The 26,501-nt window shown below is 25.6% G+C and overlaps 1 protein-coding gene across 1 annotated transcript in view; it reads left to right on the top strand.

The window, feature by feature from the left end:
• The window catches only part of LOC101236981 (hepatocyte growth factor-regulated tyrosine kinase substrate), a 71,978-nt gene that overhangs the window by 26,872 nt on the left and 18,605 nt on the right, over positions 1–26,501 (top strand). Inside the window, exons 5-10 of the mRNA XM_065803375.1 lie at positions 2,815–2,907; positions 10,247–10,367; positions 20,646–20,698; positions 22,896–22,964; positions 23,116–23,243; positions 25,034–25,127. Coding sequence (XP_065659447.1) covers positions 2,815–2,907; positions 10,247–10,367; positions 20,646–20,698; positions 22,896–22,964; positions 23,116–23,243; positions 25,034–25,127 — 558 coding nt within the window. The remainder of the gene's footprint in view (positions 1–2,814; positions 2,908–10,246; positions 10,368–20,645; positions 20,699–22,895; positions 22,965–23,115; positions 23,244–25,033; positions 25,128–26,501) is intronic.

The raw sequence follows: 26,501 nt of genomic DNA, 5'->3' as shown, positions 1-26,501 counted from the left end.
GTGGGAGAAAAAGATTGCAAAATATTTTGAATTACTTATATAAAATGGGTGTATGCAATCAGAACTTTGTAAGAGTTATAAACAAACTGAAAAAGATAGAGAAATAACTAATTCCATAGTGGATTTTATTAAAGTGCGTGCTTCACATTGTGGCAGAGGAAAAAGTGTCAGATTACATCTTCCACCTGAACTAAATATTGTGAAATTATGGAGAAACTGGAAACTTTTTAGAAGTCGAAGTAATATTTAATTGCTTTCGAAACTTAAGAAAATTTTTTACCAAAAATTTAATATTGGATTTGGAAATCCAAGAACAGATATCTGTTCTTTTCACAAAACACAAAAAGATTTGATAAAAAAAATAATTGACATAAAAGTAAAGGCAGGTGAATATGCTATATATTGTTTGCATGCTATATATTGTATGCTATATATTGTTTGTTAAGGGTAAAAAATTTTTATTCACTTATGAAAAAAAAAACGAAAACATTAAAGTTTACTTTGATATGCAAAAAAATCAACCAATACCCAAATTAAGTGTAAGTGAGGGTTTTTTTTCTCGGCAAATTTGACTTTACAAACATTAGTTTATAACATTAGTTCAACCTGATGAAACAGATATAAATAAAGAAAACAATTTCTTTACATTTGGTTGGAAACTCAGAATGGTAAAGGATCTAACAAAGTGTCTTCAGCCCTGATTTACTACTTGTTTAGCTTAGAAAAAGAGTAATTTAATGAACGAGATCATTAAAAATATTAGACATTTAATTTCAGATGCTTGTTCATTAGCAAGAATTTATTTTGTTATTTTTTTTTTTTGTTATTTGAAAAAAATTTCAGAAACTAGTATCATGTTTACAGTTGTAAAACATGTAAATTACTGTTTACAATGATCAGAGTATCATAACTTATTCCAAAAAGCAGATTGGAGTGCAAAACACATATTCTGCAGATTCTGATTTTGTTTGTAATTTATTAAAAAAAGGACCGCTTTTTAGCCACATGAATGGATCAAAAAGAAAACCATTTGAAAATAAAGTTAAAAAGGAAAAAGTAGCAGATGTGAAAAAGTTAATGGGTTTTTTTTTTTTTAAAATACCTGAAGATGCAAAAGACTTACATGCTAACATTCTTGCAAGTGTCGACAATAGGATGCCAGATGAAGTAGATGAATTTGATGAGAATGAACTATTTGTTTAAACTTAATGAAATGTTTTGTTCAATTTTTATGTTGGTATCCTAATATTTTGTTTCTATAAGAATATTTATTGTTATTCTATTATTTGTAAGATCAAATAACTAATTGTATGTAAGCTGAAAATTTTTAAACTTTTTAACAGTTATCTAGTAGTTAAAAAAAAAAAATCTTTAAAATTACCATTTATTTTATTCAAATATTGTTATTAATTAACATTTATTTTATTAATATTGTTTTTTAAGATTTTGTTAGTTATACTAATAAAATTTATATTATTAGTGTAACCCACAAAAATATATTTTTCCCTAAAAAATAAGTTTAATAAGAATAAAATGAGAATAAAAAGTTATTTAAAAAGTAAAAAAACTTTTGATAGTAAAAATAATTTTATTCAAATCTCAATAAATTACTGGAAAAAAAAAATTATGTAAAAATAATTAATATTTGGTCAGATTATTGGTTGTGTTTTTTTTTGTTTTTATTCAAAATATGTAAAATGTGATTTAGCGCCTTTTAGAAAAGCCCTTTTCAAATGTCAGTTGCAAAGGAAATATAACTCTCAGCAGATAGATTACTCTTGATACAATTAAATAGTTCATTATATATTTGTGGAACAACATTTTGTTGCTTTAAAATTACTTTTAATTTGATGATTACTCGATGTAGAGGTGGTAGATGTTAAATTATTATTTTTTTTATCCAACTTTTTTTCAGCTAATATATATTCTTTTGGTATTTTATTTTTACATGACGTCTAATTGCATTAGTGGTTAATGTTTTAGGACAACTCCCACTTCTAGAAAGTAATGCTTTGCATAGTAGGCAATAATAATAAATAGTAGGCAATAAAAATAAATATATAATATATATAGCATAGTAGGCAATAAAAATAAATGCCTTTCTTAGAAACTTCAAATATTTCCATACTTTTTGAAGACTTTTTAAAGATATTGTTTTATATTTCTTCAAGATTAAAATAATAATACTGAATTATAAAAAGTGAAGTTTAACCAAAAATAAGTCATTTTAAATATAATTTGACTAAATGTATATCTCAAAACATATATTTAACATTATGTAACAAATGTAACTTGCATAAAATGTTGTTATATCAATTACGTTAAATGTTGTACATTTATTTTTGTTACCTAAATTTTATATTGGTAGATTATAGTATAAGCTACAAATATTAAAGTTAATAATAATGCTGTATAATTAAGAATAGTGTCTATTTTTAATTATACAGCATTATTATTAACTTTAATATTTGTAGCTTATACTATAATCTACCAATATAAAATTTAGGTAACAAAAATAAATGTATCTCATTATAAAATATCTTTAAATTTTTTCCTATAAAGACTTAAATATTTTTTCTTATTTTTAGAAACAATTATTAATTATTTAAATAATTATAGACATTTTAAAGTTACTTTCTAATATTTTAAACAAAATTTATAAATTGTTTAAAATATTAGGAAGGAGTTTTAAACTTATTTTATTGATGCTTAACCATCCACATATACACATATTTATATATAAACATTATATATACATTTTATATACAATGTATATGCATTATACAGACATAACTATAAATTTGACTATTTTAGGTCATGGAAACATGTGTTAAAAACTGTGGTCAGCCGTTCCATGAGGAGATAAACAATCACGAGTTTATGAGTGAACTGAAACAATTAGCTCAGGTATTCATGGACATATATCTATTATATATATATATATATATATATATATATATATATATATATATATATATATATATATATATATATTTAATATATATATATTTTTTTTTAATAATTCATCTCCCCAAAGCTGAGAAGGCCACTACAGATGAGAAGGCTACTTGTGGTTATCACCCTCTCTCAACTCTATAACTCCGAAACACGAACCTTGACAAACAAGGCCAATGCGTGGAGAAACAAGTTGAGCGCGGTACTACCAGGCATGTGGTGGGAATCGAACTTGGAACCTCTCGCTTATGAAGCGAGCGCTCTACCACTACACCACTACCGCATTTACACTAACTGCAGACATGGTTGGGAAAGGTGTGCAATCACACTCTATTCTTGAACATGCAATAATTTTTTTTCTTTCTACAACTTGACCACTTTTTGATGTTTTTAGGGTGTTTCAAAAATGTGCTGAAACAATTAAACTTGAAATTTTCATGTTTTCTGATAAATATTGTTATATTAAGTTTAACGTTTTTTGATAAAGTAATTTCTTTCAAGAGTTGTTGACAAAAAAAAGTAAATAAATATTAAGTTTATGAAATTAAAAGTTTTTTTATTAATTATGATAAAAAATTTAAAAAAATTTGTATGATTAATTTATAAAACAACATTACCCCAAACAACGATTGTGTTACAATTATTCATAGCTATGATTAGTCATATTGTCAAGCTCAATCTCGATAAACTCTTTGAAAATACACGGAAACAAGAGAGGTTGAACCATTTTTTCTCCTTGATTCTAAATTTAAGTAAATATGAATCCATATCATCAATTACTTCATTACTCAATTCAACTGAGCTAGCCTTAGATTGCTGGTTTTATCTCATGGGCCATTAACATTTTCTTTTCCAAAACCATCAATTTCTCTAACACGTTTAATTAACTACATAATAGTCTAAGTTCATGCAACATTTCATTTACCCTGGAAAGTTTAGAGCTTCTGTCTTAATAACACAATCAATAAGAGCAAAACCTGCAATAAGTGTAGACCTGTTATGCAATAGCTTTGTAAATTCTTGTCTCCTGTGATTGGCAAGCCGCGTTCTTGATTCTTTAGTTTAGAGTGTAATTTTTAGTGTTTTTACTACTTAAAACAAATATCTTATAAAACACCTTTATTGTCTTTTTTAAATAGTGGTTTATGTCATCAATTTTTATAAGCCACATTTTATCATTTTTATTTGCATTTAGGCCCCACTGTAAATGCCAAAGTTGATGCTAGATTCATCAGCAGATGTGGAGTTTTTTAATGCTTCTACAGAAAAAGGAGTATTCTCTGTTTTGTTAAAAAGGCTGTCAATAGCCTTTTTAATTGCTTAAAAGCCATGCCACCTATATATATAACATATATGTTAACTTATAATTATAACTTCTGTGTAATTATATAACATGACTGCACATAAAGCTATAAGTTATTTCTGAAAAACATTCAATCAATAAATGAAAATTTAAGTAAGAGTATTTCTTGGAATCACAAATTCAAATTAAACAAGTTGTTTAAACTTTTAACTGATATTTTTTTACGATGCAAGTTCCCTCTGTAAATGCTTTTAAAGAATCAATAGATGCTCCTTATTGGATGAATCCCTTAAAACATTTTATTTTTTGCACAAAACTTACACCATACTTTAATAACAAATCTTTAATAACTAATCAGAAAATGGATTAGTTATTGAAGTATGGTGTAAGCTTTGTGCGAAAAACAAAATATTTAAAGGATCTATCCAATAAGGAGCATCAATTGATTCTTTATAAGCATTTACACAGGGAACTATTACTTAAAAACTTATTATAATTAAACTGGTATTTATAAACTTTTATCTTAATTAAAACAAAAAACACTAAACATTGTATTTTGAAATAGCTCCGCTTCTTTTTAACAGATAATTTACTCCATTTTAGTTTAGTTCCATGCTTTTTGGTGTAATATGGTGCAATAGAATGATTTGATTTTAATTTTTTTTTTAAATTTATAAATCTTTATTTAAATTCAATGGTCTAAAAATCTAGAAATTACAGAATTTTTACATACATTCATATATACACATATACATACATACATACATATATACATACATTCATACATACATACATACATACATACATACATACATACATACATACATACATACATACATACATACATACATACATACATACATTAGACCATTTCAAAATTGTATGTAAAAAAAATAATTTTTGAACTTTATTTGGGTTAACCTTTGATTCGATGTGGTTTGTGGTCAGGAAAATTAGTTCAAGATTGCAAACTTAAATAATGTGTTTTAGGGACAGCTCAATTAACTTTACTTTTTAACAGGTCCCTATTATTTTGAAAAAAGAAGTTTTTTCAAAAGTATGTCATGTTGGGTCTTAAAAGTAGCGAAATTATATGAAAATTTCAAAAAAAACTATAATTTCATACTATAATTTCATACTACATTATTTTAGATTTAATTGCGCAAAAACTATAGTTTTTTAGCTAGAAATAAAAAAAGTACATTTTTACAAGTTTTCAATTAAAATAAAAAATTTTAAATTTATTTTTTATAAAACTATTATTTTTGAAATTTATATATTATTTTGCTTCTTTTGAGTACCAGGTTGACCTGCTTTTAAGGAACTTTTTTTTTTTAATTTTGGAACCCTATTGAAAAGTAAACTTAATTGAGCTGTTACTAAATATTGGAATAATGCTTTGAAACTTTAATGATTTACTTTTTTTCATCAATTAACAACATTTAAACATCTAGCCACTTAATTATTGAAAAATATTTTTTTTGAACTAGTCTAAAATACATACATACATACATACATACATACATATATACATATATACAGACAGACAGACAGACAGACAGACAGACATACATACATACATACATACATACATACATACATACATACATACATACATACATACATACATACATACATACATACATACATATATACATACATACATACATACATACATACATACATACATACATGCATATATACACATATATATACACACATATTATACACATACATACATATTACACAGATACATACACACACATACATACACACACCAACATACAAACACATATATACACACATGTTATGGTAGTTAAGTTTGTAGTTGCTTTGATTAACTAGTGTACAAGTCATGCTTCCCATCTCTTATAAGATGCAATTTTCGTTGGCTAAAACTATTTTTGTATGTCGTATTTGCAATGGCTCTTGAACCAGAAGTTGATATTTTGTCTTGTCCAAATCACACAAAGACAAAAAATAAATCTCTTTAGATCTATTTTTTGTCTTTGTGTGATTTGGGTTTCGCAGAATTCGTTTTAGATTTTTAAATAAATATATTGTCAATGTATGTATAAGTGTTTTTGATGTTATATTTTGTTCTCGCGATTTCTGGACTAATACCTATAGATTTTAGCATTTTTAGATATATTTGCTGTATTTTGTGCTTTATTTTGATACTGCTTGCACACAGTAATGGTGCACTATGGATCAATTGACTAAGTCCAATGTTTCGGTATATTGTTAGTAGTTTTTCGCTATGAAAGCCTAGTTTTTGTAGACTTCTAATTAGGTACTGAGCTGAGGAAAATTTGGGCTTGATGCGCTGCCATTGTTGGTCGGTATTTATTTCTATATTTAAATCCAATCCTAGGTATTTATATGATGTTACATATTCAAGAGATTTGTATTTGACGGAAACAATTGGTCATAGATGTGTGTCAAGTTTGTTACTAGGTATGCTCATGATTTTGCATTTTGTTATGTTAATACCATTTTATTTTTGATGCACTAGTTATTAACTTTGTCACAAATTTCCTGTGGTAGGGTTGAGTGGGTTAGGTCTCCAACAATGTATGCAAGGATGTCATCAGCAAATTTGTTCAGTTCAGTATTGTAGTCAAGTATATTGTTTATATCAAGTACTAAGAGTGTAAAGAGAATTGGTCGGAGTGCACTGCCTTGGATGACTCCAGCTTCTACAGGTTGCCATTCTGTTGCTATGGCGTTAGCATAAATTTGCTGATATCTGGTCTGTAGGTATAATGCAATCCAGGAAATAAGCCATTTAGGGAGATATATTCATAATTTGTTAAGAAAAAGCTCATGATCAACTACGTCAAAGGCTTTAGCAAAGTCAAAGAATATTGCAGTTAACTTTTTCTTATTGTCTTTAGCAAGATGCCAGTCTTCTATGACACATGCAACTGCATCCATGTTGCTTTAACTTGGTTGAAAGCCATATTGTTTGTTGTTTTCTAAAACGGTGTGAACATCGTGGATAATAAATTTATCAGATTTTACATGTAATCCTCCTAATTGACAATTTCATATTTCACTGTAGTATTGTAAAAATTTGGGATTTTTACAATAAAATTTTTTTAGACAAAAACATAAAAAAACGAACGACTTTTAGAAAATTCCTTCTTTTTTACTTTACAGAAAAGATAGTAGGTTTTATGAAAAAACAAATATTTTAAAGACTCCAGTCAAAACTAATTTACTTTCTTTTCTTCTTTTTTTCTTCCAATAATTGCTATTTTTTAGGATCTTTATGCTGTTTATTAAAAAAAAAAACTTTTGAGGTAAGTTGGTAAAAAATTTATGGATCTAGTTAGCTCATGTGTTTATTTGGAAAAAAAAGTTATGAAATTGATTTTTTTTTTTTAAGTTTGTAACAATATTGAGAAAACTAATTTTTTACAACAAAAAAAACATAAAATTTTTTTTATAAGATTAATTTTTTTTTTTAAGCTTTGGAAGGATCCAAGAATATTTTTTTTATAATGAATGCAGATCGATGATAATTTCTAAATTCATAGTCTAAAAGACTATGATTGATTATTTACAAAAAATGTACACACAAAAAAAGGGGCTAAAGGCCTAAAAAAGTAACATCAGAGGCAACTTGCCCCTGTCTCCCTTATGTAAATGTAAAAACTTGCTTTTGCTGTCTTAGGTCAGTGCTGTGAGATACCAGGTGATTATTATAAAATAATTTACTATTAAATTTCTTATTTTTATTAAAACTTTTTTAGAATATTGTATAAATAAAGCAATTATGGTATTAATAATATTAAACTGAAATTAGTTTAGAATATTTCTTTTAAACTGGTTAAAATTTGATTATAAAAAATATAATATAATACACAATTGGTATTACTTTTTGATTGCAATTGCAGATGGTAGCAGAGACTAATTTCTTCTTACAGAAGAATGGTAAAAGGAAAACAAAATCAGAAATCAAATCATCAAATAGAAGGTTTTTTAGCTGTGCAAAATAAAGTGTTGGAATTAAAAAAGAAGAAAATTATTTTAAAATCATTGATGATCATGAGAACTAACATCAAATTCTTCTGCTTCTTGAAGACAAGAAAACCTTTAAAAAAATGATTTACATAGAAAAAGAAAAGAGTAAATTACCTGTTAGTTATTTTTAACAGTAAAGTAACGAACTAACAAAGAAGTTATCAAAGTAATTGTTGCGTTCAAACACTGCAAGAAGTTATCAAAGTAGAGTCTTCAAAGAAATACAAACTTCTGGTAAATTCAATAAGGAAAGCAGTAAAGAATAAAATACTGCAGAAGCTATGGAACATGTGAAAAATGGATGCTGTGCAAAGTATGAATCGAAAAATTAAACTGTTAACAGAAAACTAAAAGTTTAATCAATGATTGAGTACTTAAGGAAGGTATGATGAGTCTAAAGGTATTGAAAAAGAAAATGATAATGGAGAAATTCATTCAAGTTTACAAACAACATGTGTAAAATAGAAAAATGAAACTAAATAAATTAATGGTTTAGCTAAGAAGACTGTGGACATTTATGGAAGCAACTAAAAAACTACTCAATGGATAAGGGTGATAAATAGAATAATGAAAATTGGAAAGCTTCATTTAATGCATGTTTTATAAAAAATAAAAAATTTGCTTACTTATTGGATGTGGCTGTAACAAAATTAAAAGAAGCAAATAGTACTCAAAAACTTTCCGAGTAGCACACAGTAATTGTGTAGTTTTCGTGAAATATTTAATTGATTAGTGGGGATGATTCAATATTTAATAATATATGTAGCGAATATTGTTGTACAATATTGACTATATATATAAATAAATTGTAATTTGCGCCAACAACTTGTCGCCAACATTACAATCTATATAACACCAATATTGAAAAACAATATCGGCACAATATTTTTTAATATGTTGGTTATATGAAAACTTATACGAAATATATATGTGTGTGTGTGTGTATATTTATGCATATATATATATATGTGTGTGTGTATATATATATATATATATATATATATATATATATATATATAGAGAGATAGAGAGAGAGAGAGAGAGAGAGAGAGAGAGAGAGAGAGAGAGAGAGAGAGAGAGAGAGAGTGAATATAATGTAATACATGAGCTACCAGTGACAAACACAGAGTTTATTTACATAGTGACAAAGCCAGAGTTTAAAATAAACATAATCAGGCTTACCTCTTGTATATGAATAGATATTATCTATATATAATATTATATATTATATAGATAATAAATATTTGAATACAAAACATAAGTATATTTACTACTATTTTACCTAATAAGTAATTTTAACTTTCTTTTCGATTTAAATTCTGTTCATTTTTACTAAAGATTATAACTTTCACAATGCTTTAAGGAGTCTTTTAAATAAACTACGGTAAACTACGATAAATGATTAAATAAAGGTTGTTGTTTTTGTTCTTTTGGTGTTGGACCATGTAATCAAGATCACAGCATATTCCAATTTTTATTCTATCCAGAAAATGAATTTAAAATAAGTTCAAGGTGAGTGACTTTACACAGGGTCTCATAAAATTAGTGCAGAAAAATCAATGCTACATCATTAGATTCCATTTTTCCTACTGTCTCATTATAGGAAGTGTAAACTTAGTTTCTAGGTTATGGATCTTTAAAGTATACAAACTGAGTTGTTATCTGTAATATGTCATTTGTAATATTAGAACAAGGAAAATTAGAAATCTTTCAAGTGTTTAATTTTTGTTCCAAAAAACAGCAAGCATGTTACTATTTTCAATGAAACAAGAAAGTTTATACTATACTAAGTTTATACTAGATTTTATACTATACTAAGTTTATACTAGATTTTCAAAAACATTTAAAAGCATAAATTAAATTCATTTTTTTTTTCTTTCGTTATTTAAAATAGTTTAAAACTTTTGCATGAAACTGTATATAATATATAAATGTTATATATATTTATGTGTGCATTAGACAGGAACTGCACCAGTAAAAGAGCAGATTTTGACTATGATTCAAGCATGGAATCATGTGTTTCGGAATAAACCACAGTTTCAACCTATTCTTGCTACTTACAATTTGTTAAAGATGGAAGGTATTTCACAATTTTAATGTTAATCGACTTATGTTAAATTATTATTTTTGATTTTATTTGTAATTACTCGAGAACCATTTTTTTCCCAACTATTTGCCTCCCACCTATAGTCACATAGATTAGTACAGAGGCTACTCTTTTTTTTTGTTAATTATTTACTTAGAGAACTTGGGTAGATAAGTGTTGTGAATATTTTCCCAGTGGGTTCAAGACAGGTTTAAGACATTATATTAAAACACATATTAAAACTTATTAATATGTTTTGGGGTTGTTGGTAAAATAGGTACGCCAAAAATTTAGAAGTTTGAAGCTTTTTTTAATTATTATTCATTCAAATTATTTAGTTATTAAGAAGTACTTGTTAATTATGATAAACTAAAAAAACAAATTTTAACTATTTTTTTAAATTAATGCGTACATACTTTTATACTAAATCCCTTAAAATCTTTATTTTAACTTTTTAACTTCTCTTTATTAACTTAAATTTAAATGTCTTAGTAAATTAAATTACTGATTTCTTTGGTTGCTATTTTGTTATAAAAGTATTTTCAATAATAGACTTTTAGCATTCATAGATGATCCCACCCTGACCTAAAACCTTCAGCTTTTTTTGCCAGTATGCCTTTTTAAATAGTGACATATTAGAAACATTTTCTTTGTGTCTTTTACTAAAACAATAATGTTCCTATGAAGAATAAGTACTGGCATTGCAAACATTTCTGTTGGGAAATAGTTACTAACTTTGTATAAAATTTTTAATCAATCTAATATATTTCAAGTTAAATCTAGAAATATATTGCTAGATTCAATGCACTATGATAACCTTTTGAAAACAAAACATTACATATTTAAAAAGTACTAATTGTGTAACATGTAATTGCAATGAAAATAGTTAGCTACTGAGCCTATTAAACTCTCATGTAAATTGTTTAAAAAATATAAAGAAATAGCGAAAAGTCATTTATAAACATATAGTTTAAAATTATATGAAACCAAAAACTGATCCTCATTTTTTGTCACTGATGGTATGTCTCAAAGTCAACATTTACCAAACATCATTTACCAAACTTTAATAAAAGTTTCATAAAATTGATTACTATTTACAGAATGAAAATTATGTATGTTAATTTAAAAATTGTCAAAATATCATAAGTTTGTACAGGGTGGGGCAAAACTAACGTTATGGTTTGAATGTTTAATAACTTTTTATTTTTAATTATTTTTATTTAAGAATTTTGTGAAGAAAACTTGGGGAATTTGAAATGGAACACTACACAACAGAACAGCAATCAACAATTGTTGAATTTTATTTTGAAAATAAAATTTAACTAATTTTGAAAAGTAACAGTCAATTGTGTTTATCGTCATTTTTTTAATATGTGTACTGAACCTTCAATTTTACGAAAGGTTATGGAAAATGTACTGGAAAAAGCACGTATGTGCGAAGCCGAAAATAGCCACAACATACACATTCAAACCATACCGGTAGTTTTGTGCCACCCTGTAGTAGATATTAGGGTTTTGTTTTGTAGTTGATATGTAAAACTTGTTTTTTATGTTTACTACAAAATATCAATTGCATAATCTTGAGTAGTTTTCTCTGAAAAATGGAGCTGGCATCTTCAATTTATTGTTGGTCAAATATTTTTTTTTTTTTTATAAAGATAATTTGAAGAAACAAACAAAAGAACTTTTACAATTTTCATGTAATGTAAGTTTAAAAATACACAATAAAGTTTTGTTTTTTCAAAAGTTTTGTCAAAAAACAAAAAGTTTCAAATAATATGTGCCATGATATTTTTCGAGAAGCATATGTTAAACTATATTTTTGGTCCTAAGTTCATTGTCCTTTTATCAAAACTTTTCAGTTTATTCTTCAGACTAACAGCTTTTATACATAATTGCTGAAAATAAATTAAAAAGTTTAAATAGGATAATATTTGATAAAGTTGACTGTGTTGCACATGGAACGCACTATACATATATATATATGTGTGTGTGTGTGTGTGTGTGTGTGTGTGTGTGTGTGTGTGTGTGTGTGTGTGTGTGTGTGTGTGTGTGTGTATTAGGGTGGAGTGATTTTCATACTTTTTTGGAAATTCAACTTTAGTAACCCGGGAGTAAGTTCAACGGGGTAAAACATGAGCTCATGAAAAATTTCAGTTATCCAAAATAAAAAATGGCAAGCTTAATTGACTTTGAAAAAATGCGAAAAAACGCATTTTTTCTTAATTTTCACGTTTTTCTTCAGTTTATGAAATCAATTAATAAAAATAGCAAAACTATTCAAAAGTTTATTTTTTCAAACAAATTTATTCATAATGAAATGGTCAAACAAATTAATAATAAATTATAAAAATTTTATTTAATATAATGGTATATAAGCAATATACTCATTAAAACATTTATTTTTAGCAAGTTTTTATACCTCATTTTAACGCATATCTATTAATATAAAATGCAATCAAGTTTTAAACAGCAAACTTAAAATTACTTAACTGTATATACAAAGTTTACTTATGTAAGTTATTTTTATTTTTTCAAAGTACAATTAGTGGTAATAAAAGTAGTAATGGATCTATCACCAAAATCCAAACATGTTTTTAAGTTGTTTTTTTAATTGTTCTTTACATTATAAACACTTTATATACATTATAAACATTATAAACTCATGAATATAAGATTTCAATTGCCAAAGGGACGAGCATATGCGAAATATTTCTAAAATAAATATCTTGCAAATGTGATTCGAACACTTTACCACTACCCTACTACTGCATTGGTCCTAAATCCTAAACACACTTTTATATTTCTCGCAATCAAAAAAGTAAAAGCAAGTACATTTATATAAAGATGTTTTATTAACATCAAATGCATAACAAAATTATTTATTAAAAAACCACAAAGTCGTTTTTAGTTTCAAAATGAATTTCCCTGGATTTTAGTTTGGTCAAAATATATTTATGACGAGCTTCCCTGCCATATACTTGGTCACTAGCCTCTGTATCTAGTTTGAACTTCTTTAGTTGCAATTAGTGCATCGATTTGGTCATCCTTCAACCATATTGTTGATGCCGGTTCACTGCTTTTCTTAAAGTCAATTAATTCTGTCCAAGAAGTTGCTTGAAAGTTTATGTCAACACTAGCAATATTTGTAACACGGCATTCTTTATCTTTACTTGTCCTGAGTTTTTTAATAACTAGTAACGCCTGTTTCCTTATGTTAGAATCTTCATATCTAAGCATACAATATAAAAAGTTCTCAGGCAATAGACAATATGAATTTTTTTTTAGATTTTTAAAACAAATATTCTGTATTTGCTCATCTTGCTTTCTTATCTGTTCTGTCATTTTAAAGAATATACTTGGAAAATCCATAAATTTAGAAGACCTTTTGATAAGAAACCAAATGTATGCATACACTTGTATAATAAAATTCACTGTATAATAAAAGCCTTACATGCCCTAGACTTGGTGCTTCAGTACGAGTATACAAAGCCATAATTCGAATTGCTAAAGTCAACCATCTTGCATTGTTTAGTGGACCAATTTTTGTTTTAAAAAATATGGGATTAACAAATCCTTTAGAAATTCCAAGACAATATTCAAATAATAGTCTTTGATCGTGACTTAAATCATTAATTACTTCAATGGGAATATTTAGTATCTCCACTGGAGTATCAATTTTGGTAAACTTCACTTGTTGGTTAAGATGGAAATCTATAGAAACTTGCTTTCCAATAGGTCCTGAAAATTTATTTGGACACTTCGAACTGCCATCAACTATTTTGAATACTTTTCGAAATGGAAGTTCATTGTGATGCAAAGTACATCCGATAAGGTGTATTTTTCTTTCTAATTTCTTTTCTAAACATGCAACAACTCCAGTTTTGAAACCTGTATTGACATTTGTATTATCAAGAAGAAGAACTTGTACTGAGTTTAAACTATCATACTCTTTCAGAACATTATATACAACTTCACTTTGAAGTAAACCAGTTGCATCATTTGATGGAAGATTTTTATGAGAGAGATATACCATTTTTAAAACTATTTTCATTAGTAAAAGTTAAATGATGTTCTTTTTCAGTAACTCTCGACAAGTTTCTCCATTTTCAATGACATCCTTAAACTGAAGAACATTTTTATCATCTTTACCATCAACACCCAAACACACCAAGTTACTTAAATTATTATCATGTTGATCACCATATCTTGACATTACTTTCTTCTTCTCTCTAAACAACTCAAAGTATTATATTTAGCAAAATATCAATGGTTTGTAAATAAGCATTTATATAAACTAATAAATAAAGAGATATATCTATATTTGTCTAACATATAAAATGAAATAGTTTTTACCTCTCAATTTTGCTTCGATCTACAACTTGATTCAAATCTCCATGTTTAATGATTCCATAATCTAGTAGTAGAGCATTCGCTAGTGCAGCTGCAGCACGAGATGAGGCATCATACCTACAAATAAGAAACTATGAAATAAATAAACAAAACCGAAAAAGCAAAGTATATTATCTATATTTGATCACTTAACATTCTATATTCACCCTCTCCTCTCCTACTGGGGATGAACAATAAACTTATGATTTTTTTTTCTTTTGATTTTGATTTTGATTTTGAAACTTATGATTTTTTTCATACTTTTAATATAGTATATATAAGAAATTCTCATCTAAACTCAATATGTATGAAAATTTTATATACCTGACAGCCTCCATTGCAAATCTATCAAGTTTAATTAAATTATTTTGAGAACTTTTTAATGGATTATATTCTTCCTCAGAATCATTTACCTGTAAAAATACTTAGTATTTAAAATATAAAAAAAAACAACTATATATCTCAAGCAGCACACTTTGTAGGGCCAACATTTAAAAAACGTTGGAATCGTTGAAACAAAGCTGTTTTAGCGTTGCCCCAGTGTGCTGTTTGCAATATATATATATATATATATATATATATATATATATATATATATATATATATATATATATATATATATATATATATATATATATATATATATATATTTATATATATATATATAAATTAGATAAAACGCATTTAATTTTTTTCTTATATTCTATTATTATAGTCAGGAACCTTCCTGATAAACTTACAAATGGTGACACAAATTATTTAAGAAAAAAATTAGACAAGTGTTTTTACTAATTTACTATTGCTCTGTTCTTTAAGAACATTGAGTACTCATTTGTAGGTTATTATAACATAATTTATATATATATATATATATATATATATATATATATATATATATATATATATATATATATATATATATATATACAAATATACATATATATGTTACCAAAACATCTGGATCGGATGCTGAAACTTCAGATATGTGACCAGAATCAATCAACGAGTTATGAGCATAAGGCATTTTAACATGATCTATAAGCTCTACTTGACCTAACCTTTCCGGAGTAAATGTACCAGATTTTAAATTAGCCTTTCCTAGCTGATAAATACCTTTTGGACCAATCTTGTTAATTTTTAAAAATAATCAACTACTTCAGTTTAATTGAAGTGAAATCAAAGTATAATAAAAAATTCTTAGTACAATAATTGCAGTTAAAACAACAAATATTCTAATATATACAATAATATATAAAAAATTTAATCAAATACCTTTCTAGTTTTACAAAGACACAAGATGTGCTCTACTTGGCAATTGATGATGCTACACTTAACATCCCTGTCATTACATAAAACAGTCGCTAATTCACAATTACATGATGATATATCAAAGAGTTTAAAAATCATATGTTGATACTCCTCACTTTTGGATTTACAACGTCCTCGGTTTATAGATTTTACTCTTTCAAAAAGATTTCTTAATTTTCTTAAGATTGAATTTCTCTGAAGAAGAGGTATACGTGGGTTTACTTTATTCCACAAAGTACTAAGAGAATTCTCAACCTTTTCTAGTAGATTCTGTTTGGAAATATTTTGGTTATTGCTTTCAGTAAAATAAAAAAACTGAATTACTTGACGAAATGTTGGAAGATCAGCAGAAGGCATTTCTGATGGGAGGCCTCCGTATTTTAAACTATTTTCCAAACGAGTTTTCCTGGATTTGCTCTTAGGCATTTTTTTATAAATTGTTTTGCTATTAATAAATCATAATTTAAAAATCTAAAAACAACAAAACAATGCGCAATGCGCATGCCCACTGAGAAAAAAAATCAAAAAATGGCGGTTTTCCTCGAAAATAGATTAAGTCTAAATAAATGTACATTTTTGTGAACCAGCCATTTTCCAGGCATTATTAGCAAGTACATGTTATACATTTTATTATTATTTTTTGATAATCTATTTTATCACTCCACCCTAATGTGTATAGTATATATATATATATATATATATATATATATATATATATATATTATATATATATATATATATATATATATATATATATATATATATATATATATATTTATATATTTATATATATATATATTTATATATATATATATTTATATATATATATATATTTATATATATATATATTTATATATATATATATTTATATATATATATATATTTAAAGATATATATATATTTATATATATATATATATATATATATATATATTTAAATATATTTATATATATATATATTTAAATATATATATATATATATATATATATATTTAAATATATATATATATATATATATACATATATATACATATATATATATATATATATATATATATATATATATATACATATATATATATATATATATATATATATACATATATATATATATATATATATATATATATATATATATATATATATATATATATATATATATATATATATATATATATATATATATATATATATATATATATATATATATATATATATATGGATCCCAAAAGCCATACGCTCACATTAATACCTGTAACTCATAGATCAAGCCTTATCAAGCAGCAAAATAGATTTTTTTATTTGACAAGATATAGATTTTTTTATTTGACAAGTTTTTTTGAAAAGAAACTGTTAAAAATAACCAAATTAGCATAAATTTTTAAAAATTATACTAAAAACAATAGATTTTTTTTTTTCAATCTATTTTGACATTATAGTCCATAAATTCTTGAAATTTTCATTTAAGTTTGCAAAGAAGTGTTTTTTGTAAAGGTTTAAGTCATACTTCTACAAAAAAATCAAAAGAAAATAAATTAAAAAGACAGTTGCTAAAATATTTTATTTTAACCAAAGTAGTGTTTCTGTTTGGTCTTTGGGGTCCCTTACCAAAAAATATATATACATGGATCAAAAGCTCAATATAAAAATGGAGTTTTGCTTTTTTCTATTAACATTTATTTTTCTATTAACAATCAAATAAAATTTCTTTTTTACTAGTTATTTGTATAAAAAAAATTGAAATGTTGCTTTATTAGTCTTTAAGACAATTTAAAAGTGTTTTTATACATCTTTGAAACTATTGACTCTTTAATAAGTTGATCAGCTATTTGACTAAGAATAATGGAATTATCTCCTTATCACTGTAAGGTTACTTTCTAGGTGTATCCTTCTAACTGCCAGTATCTTGATCACTTTCATGCTCAATAACCTCACGTTTGAGTGAGTTGTTGGTTACTGCAGCAGCTGAAAACATTATTGGTTTCTTTCCATCCACTTTACAAGATGTGGCAAGAAGAGCATTTCTGTAGCTTTATGACATGGCACACACCTTCTCCACAGTTGCATTTATTTTTACACCTTAAAAATTCTTTTTTTTTGTTCATCTTTTTTCTTCCTTATCTTTTATTTCTTGATTTTTATTATCTTGAATTACCTTCACTAAGTCCAACACATTTTTTACTTTCATTGATCCGTGAACCTGCATAACCCTCGTAGTAAGTTTGGAAACTTTCAGATTAACTTTTTGTACTGTCAGTAAGCCAGGAGTTTCTTCAAGTTGAATGCTTTTTTCATTCAGCTCTTGAATTAGCTCTTGCGAACACTCAAAAACTTTAAGACATCAAAATTAAAGTGTGAACAATGCCCATCAGAAAGCAAAACTACTGATCGTGTCACTTTTTTTTCAGTAAGATATTCCTCAAACATTTTGTACATATCTAATAACGAATTGTGATCAGATACACCATAATTGCAAGTTGTTATCAGAAGATGCGGAATATTTGCCACAGCTTTCTATGGAGCCATTTGATTAGTTATTCCAGGGGTATCAAAGAGTACTTGACAGACACAAAGATCTCCTACAATTACAAAGGAAGATAATACATATCATCTATTCAATCTATATTATAAATATTTATCAAAAAAGTGATAAGGCAATAATCTGAAAATGATACTAGAGGATGTATGGTGGCGCATTCACGGTTCTCTCTGATCATTATACAACATGTTTCCCCTTTTGCACAAAAACAAGACCAGCATTACCATCAACACCAAAATTGATGAACTGTAGTGTTTCGTCCTGATTAAATATTCTGCATGTATCAATATTTCCAGACCAAACTCCTGTCCCCTTTTGTGCTGCTTCAGTCATAATGCTAGCCTCAATCAATTTTTCTGCAAGAGCATCTAAAGGCAACTATGAAAATTAATTAGTAACTCAGTTTTGATAGAACTATTTTTCATGAGTGTAAAGTACAGTAGCAATACATAAACTAATAAAAAGGTGTAGCTCTGGGTTAAATTTTAAATGAAGCTAGTGTATACTATGAAATATAATAAAAAACTCAATATTTACTCATATCAAGGTGGGAACATGCCATTTCCCTCATGCAATTGAGAGCTCTATTTATTGACACATTTCCTTGTCGCTTGAGTGTTAAGCTTGGATTCTTAGCTTTAAAGAGCATCCAAAATGATTTACCTAACCTGTGTTTGAAACAAAAATAAAAAATTATTTAAAAAACCTTCTCTTACAAAACTTCAACTCCTGGAACTACAAGCAATCTCTTTATACCTTAGCTTGTTGACTATTACTATCTTTTAAAAATATATATAAGAAACATAAATACTTGTTTTTTGTCAAAGCATTTTTTGCATTTGCTGATAATGCTATAACTTTTCTGCAACCTTTTAATCTTTTATTTGTGTATTGTCTAACTTTCAGAACATCAAGGACAAGTTTTGTTAGTTCTGCTTTGTTTATACCTTGTTTTGCCCAATTTTTATTCTTAATGTATAAAACAATTAACATCTCTTCTTCCTCCAAGAGAATTGCACAGTACTGCTTCTCAAGACCATTGTTATATTTTCGCATCAAGTCTAGGGTTTATTGTTTCACAATCTTTAATAAGTGGAATTTGTCTTGTTTTAATTGCAGCATGTTCTCTTACATTATTTTCTTTACACCATTGAACAGCAGCTTCAAGTTGTTGTTTTTTTTCTAATATAGTTTTTTTTTTAATAAGTGCTTCAGTATTAGAACTTGGATTTAGTGACATAATTTGCAAGCGAGTTTTGAGTTCTTTGTTGCTCTTACTCGTATTTATTTATTTGCTTACAAATAAAATAATATTATAATAAATAAACTATCCTCTAAGCAGGAGTGTAAAATAAAATCTCTATATAAGTTCATTATCATCAAAAATATAATTACAACTACTACAAATCTACTTTAAATCATGAATTTTTGTAATACCACTTATATTTTTGTTACAAATAAAATAATTAATGTGGTTTTTGGGGTCCCAAGCATGTGGTTTTTGTAGCGCCTTAGGTACTTCCCTAAAATATAAGTTTGCAATCAAAGTACTATATGAAGGGGATTTTAATATAACAAGCTATTCCAAAAAATGGGAAAGTTGCAACTAATTTTAAAAAAGTTATAAACAATTTAAGCCAAGCGGTTTTTGAGGTCCCCTTCTAAAATATAGCGAAACTTTACTGGAAAAAAAAAAAAGTAAAATAAAAATACCAAAGTACTTCTAAACACCTGCGAAAAACTTTTGCCATATGAAAGCATATAAAAAAGCAAAAAAAAGTTAAATTATTTGTTTTGCATAAAAGATATGACAAATGAAAAAGTCATGTGGTTTTTGGGTCTACCTGTACTATACATAAATATATGTATGTATATATATATATGTATATATATATATATAAAAGTGTGTGTGTGTGTGTGTTATAACAATTTGTTATTTTATTTTGTTCAGTCATTGGAATTGTTTTTATTATTGGATTGTTAAATTCTTTTACTTTGCAATTAATAACCTAATTATTCACTCAATTTTATAAGGTGTTAAATTCCCTGAGTTAAAAGAAAGTGATGCTATGTTTACAGCTGATCATGTATGTGTTTACTAGTTTTTTATATTTGTTTCTTATACATATTTTATATACTGTTTTTATTTAAATATTTTATACTTAAATTTTCATATAACAATTTTTTAGTTTAAAATTTAAGTGTGTATGTGTGATTTATTAATTTTTCTTTTAAATTAAGTAGCAATTTACAGTTTTGTTATTGAAAAACTGTAAAAGCAAAATGTATAAAACTTTTTTAAATTAATTTTTAATTTTTAATTTTTTTTACAAAAAAATTGTTTCTATGAAATATCTAAATGTGTTTCAAAAAAGTTCTAGTTAATCTATGGTGATGCTGATTGCAAAATTGTTATTATGTTCACCTTGACTAATCAGTTAAATTTTTAAAGTGTTATAATTCAGCAAATTTATAATTTATTATATTTTATTATGATTAATTTGTTATAATAATTAACAATTCGTATACTACTTAAAATTAGCATTAAGCTTTAACCATTTTTACCATTTACATGTTTGTTTACCAATTAGACATGGTTAATTGTTAAAAAAAAATTCTCATATTTACACAATTACAATTAGTTTAAAATAAATTAATTTTTAATTTTGTAATTAAAAGTGGATTATTTTACTAAAAATTTAACAGGATCCTAAACTTTTAAAAATTATTTAAAATTTAAAAAATTGTTTGTACATGAAAATTTATTAAACTTTCCAAATAATTTTATTTTTGCATCCAGTTAAACTTTTAATTATAAATGGAATAATTCTAAAGGTATCCCAATACAAATTTCATCCTTAACAGGTGTTAACTGAATCTGGCTACTGTCTTGTAGAAAGCCTCCTAGGCAAAAACTTTAGGGGTAAGCAGAAAGTCCTTGTTGATCAGTCTTACACTACATTTTACAGGCTGGCATAGATGTTAATCTGTTATATTGTTTCCTTTAAATTTTATGATTTTCAGTTTAATGTTTCTGAGGCTGTCTGGTAGTAAGGTTTTCCAAACTTTGCGGTATCTCTTAGAGAGACTAATTCCATTCAGAGTATTAACAGTGCCATAATGCACAAAGGTCTCTCTTTTATTATTATTGGTGTGTATTATTGAAGCCACATAAGAAACTGTTTCTTAGGACTAATTAACAGAAATTTAAAAAAAAAAAAACCACAAAGTTTGTTGCTTACGGTGTCATGGACTATCTATAATTGAGTCAAAGTCTATAGTTGATTAAAACATAAAGTGCCTAAAAATATTATTAAAAAAAAACCATCATACCACCAAATTATTTTCATCTATCCTTTACAAATACTTGTGGTCTTATTATGTGTAAATATAAAATAAACATTACTGGCTTCTTTTCTGAGCTTCTGTTGTTAAAAAATTGAAACCTATTCTAAATTAGTATCAGCATAGGATGCAAAGAAGAAAAAAAAAAAGCATCAGTTAATAACCTTAAAATTAAAGTATGGAGTTTTAAAAAAAAGTAATTAAAAAATTACTCCTAATTTTTTTGTTACACAGAATCTTTTCCGCTGCCTAAATTTTTTTATTTCTTTACACAAATACAGAAAAGAAGAAGTACAAATGAAGATATCATTATAAATAAAAAAAAAAAAAGAAATATCGAAACCCAAAGAAGTCCACAAGGTCTTGGCACCGAAAACCTCTTAAGCCTAACTCTGACAGCTTAAAGTTTTGATGTTCATTGTTCAATGTTGTTTTGTATTGAACATCACTTATCTTACAGTAAAATTTTTATTGAATCAATTAATCTTTTTTGACAAAATCAAGTTTGATGGACATCGCCTGCATGGCCTGATGGGCCTGCATTTTCTTTTTAATCTTATGGTTTAGTCTCTTAAATCCACTTTTTATAATTGTAATGAGCTTTTTACAGGAAATGCATTGTTAGGAATTTTTATTTTATTAGTGATTTTTATAAAATCATCTTGTGATAAATATTTTTTATTTTTTCATGAAAAGTTTCCCTTCAACCATTCCTGGTGTTTTAACTTTGTTCCGATGCTATTTAGTTTAAGAAATATTTAAGTTCCATCAAATTCGTACAAGTGCAGCAAGTTTTTTTTTTTTAATTTTATATACTTTTAGAGTTAAAAGATGAAATTAAGAATGTTTGTTAAAGCAGTTGAATTATTTAAAATTTTTGGTTTTGATAAATACTAATATTTTTAAAGTTTTTAAAGTTTTTAAAACTTTTATTTTAAGGCTCCTGAGTGGAAAGAAGGGGGAGTTTGTAATTTATGTAGAACAAAGTTTTCAATGTTAACAAGACAGGTATATTTGTAGTTTAGCTTATAATTATTTTTTGTTCTGTATTATAAGCATTTTTTTTTAATTTATTTAATTATGAACAGGGGATCTCTACCTGCTCATAATTAACTAAATTAAAAATGAAAACTTATGAAAAATATAATCTTGAATTTAGCACCATTGCAGAGCCTGTGGTGAAGTATTTTGTAACAAATGTTCTTCGAAGACATCAATAATACCCAAAATTGGCATGGAAAGAGAAGTTCGTGTTTGTGACACTTGTTTTGATGAAATTAATCCAAAGTGAGTATTCATAGATATTTATTGCTAATTTTTTATTTATTTTTTGCTAAGTGAGTAGTAACATAAACATTCCTAATTTATTATTTAATGGTTGCTACATGAAGAAATATATAAATATTTCTCAATGGTTAAGAGGAAAAGAAACAGTTAAAATGCAATCGAATAGTAAATCAAAAAAAAATTCTTTTTTCAAATCCATGCTTTATGCAAGCAGAATTCTATTGGGCCTAGAAATTCTTTTTTTGTTATCTTTTGTAGAAGGAAAAATTACTGTTTTTTTTTTTTTTTTTAATTTAAAAATTACTGTTTTTACTAAATTTTTCTTTTTTAACTTAATAACTTAAGACTTATTAACTTAATAACTTAAAACAATAGTTTTTTAACTTAATAACTTAAGACTTATTACTTAATAACTTAAAACAATAGGTTTTGAATCACTGCGCTTTAATGTCTTCGAAACTGCAAATAATTTGCAAATCAATGATTTTTGTGACATAATACGCAATTCATATCAAATAAATAAAATGTATGGGGAAATACAAATTAAATTTTTGTTAACTTAATTAACTTTTTTTGGTCAAATTTTTCCATTTCCTTGTATTGTCATCGAAAATGATTAAGTGTGCAAAATTTGAGCAAAATTGGTTGAGAAAAAAGCTTTCAAAAATTGATTTCAAATTTTGTGGCACACAACCATATATATATATATATATATATATATATATATATATATATATATATATATATATATATATATATATATATATATATATATATATATATATATATATATATATATATATATATATATATATATATATAGAAAGTAACAGTATATAAAGCATGGAAAAAGTAACATCTTCAGACGAATTAACAAATTTTTATTTCTAGCTGGATTTTTCATTCTGTTTGTTTATGATTAAAAAAGTAAATATTATTTATAAAAACTTATAAGTTTAAGACTACTTTTAAACAGTATTATTTAATAAGTATTTGTTAGACACTGTAAATTAGGTTTACCAAAAAGAATAAATAAAAATAGATTTTTTATTTTTATGATTTATAGAGCTCAGTTCAGAAAATTCAAAAACAAAAAAAAAAACATTTAAATATATTAAGTGACATAAATGGAACTTCAAACTTCAAAGAGTTACCAAATAATGAAGTTGTAACAACATTCTCATAAATCTGAATTATAAATTTATTTAAATCAGAATTAGTCAGCAAAAAACTGGTTGAAAAGTGGATTGAACTAACAAAAAAAACTGTATCAACTCCATCCAATTGCACTAAAAAATATATAACTAATTTTGTTAGCACCCAAAGTTATTACCCATAAAAGTACTTTTTTAAAAATAAAGATAAAATTGAAAAGAAATCTTCAATTTTTATTCTGTTGTATAATATTCCTTCGCCTATTCATTACCTAAGCTTCAGTCATACAGTGGTCACTTTAAAAACTACTAACTATTTTGCTGGAACAAACTATTTTTTTAAAGGTTTGCATCACAGAAACAATGAGCCTATTTAAGGTTATCAACTCAAGTATTATTGTAAATCATCACTCTTTATTTAATGGTTGCTAAGTAAACAATCCATATATAATTATTGCTAATTTATTGATAAGTAGTTGCTAAGTGATTAATCCATAGATTAATGTCCCAAAACCATTTGTCCCAATAACCATTTATTAATGGTTGCTAAGTGAGCAATCTATATATAGTTATAGCTTATTATTTAAATGCCAAGTAAGTATTATTTTTACTTTTTTATTTTTTTTTTCTATTTAGTACTGGAAAAGAATTTAAAAATCCTAAAAAAGAAGACAATGGCCTTCCAGAAGAATATCTCAAGTCTGATCTTTATAAAGAAGAACAACGAAAGGTTAGTTATTAAAAAGTGTGATCAGTTTTATACTTAATCAGGTTTTTAAATCATGTTTAAAGTTAGATAATTTCAATTGATCCACAATAACATTTTTGCAGAAACGTCAAAATAAACTTGTAAAAAGTAATTTTCTAAAAAAGATTTATTTAAAAAGTTGAATACTTTAAGATTATTATTAAGTTTATTTTTATAAATTTTTTTTTGAATCTAATTATTATTATTTTCATTTGTTGTTTTCAAACTACAACTCAAAATAAATGATAAAAAATGTCTAAAAAATTTAAATGGTTTTAAATTTTCTAAACATTAAGCAAAATTTTATTATGAGACACTAAAATATAAGAACAGTAATTGTAACAATGGTTGAAACCATACATTGTAACCATGTACTATGCATGTACCATGTACTTTTTATTTTATTATGAAACGCTAAAATATAAGAAAAGTACCTTGAAACCATGTACTATGTATGTACCGCAGTGTTTAACAGGAAGGCGTGCGATCTCACGTCTTTATATGACCACCCATGTACGATTTTTGTTTTGCTGATTTGGTCATGATTAAAATTAAAAAGTACATGATACCAGTCTTTCACACTGGCACCATGTACTTTTAAATTTTATTATTAAAATAAAAGATCTGTGCATTGTACTCTGTACTATGCATGTACTGTGTACTTTTTATTTTCTACTGAACGAAGTTTTGTTTATTAAGTTACTTGTTTCAAAATAATAAGTATAAAATAAAATTTAGATTTATTATATTAATAAGAAAATATTCAGTTCTATTTAAATTTGTTCTAAATCTAGTTATTAAGTTTTTACTTAACAATATTGTTTAACACAAAATTGTTTGATAATTTTGTTTTTTAAATTTTTATAAAAAATTTGAAAAATGAGAAAAGGCTAGCAACAGCTAACAACAAGTTGTGTGGTTGACTTTTTCTTAACAACAAACAAAATATCTTGAGAATCTTCAACTGAAAAGTTAAATCTCAATACTTTCTGTATATTTTTTTTTCTTTCTTTTTTTTTTAAACATATCAAAGCAACAACAACAAAAAAACATATCAAAGCAACAACAACAAAAAAACTTATCAAAGCAACAACAACAAAAAAACATATCAAAGCAACAACAACAAAAAAACATATCAAAGCAACAACAACAAAAAAACATATCAAAGCAACAACAACAAAAAAACATATCAAAGCAACAACAACAAAAAAGCATATCAAAGCAACGACAACAAAAAAACATATCAAAGCAACAACAACAAAAAAACATATCAAAGCAACAACAACAAAAAAACATATCAAAGCAACAACAACAAAAAAACATATCAAAGCAACAACAACAAAAAAACATATCAAA

This window comes from Hydra vulgaris, chromosome 08 (assembly GCF_038396675.1).
Source record: "Hydra vulgaris chromosome 08, alternate assembly HydraT2T_AEP".
Classification (NCBI taxonomy): domain Eukaryota; kingdom Metazoa; phylum Cnidaria; class Hydrozoa; order Anthoathecata; family Hydridae; genus Hydra; species Hydra vulgaris.
Note: the sequence above shows the minus strand (reverse complement) of the source record. Positions and strands in the feature narration are given on the sequence as shown.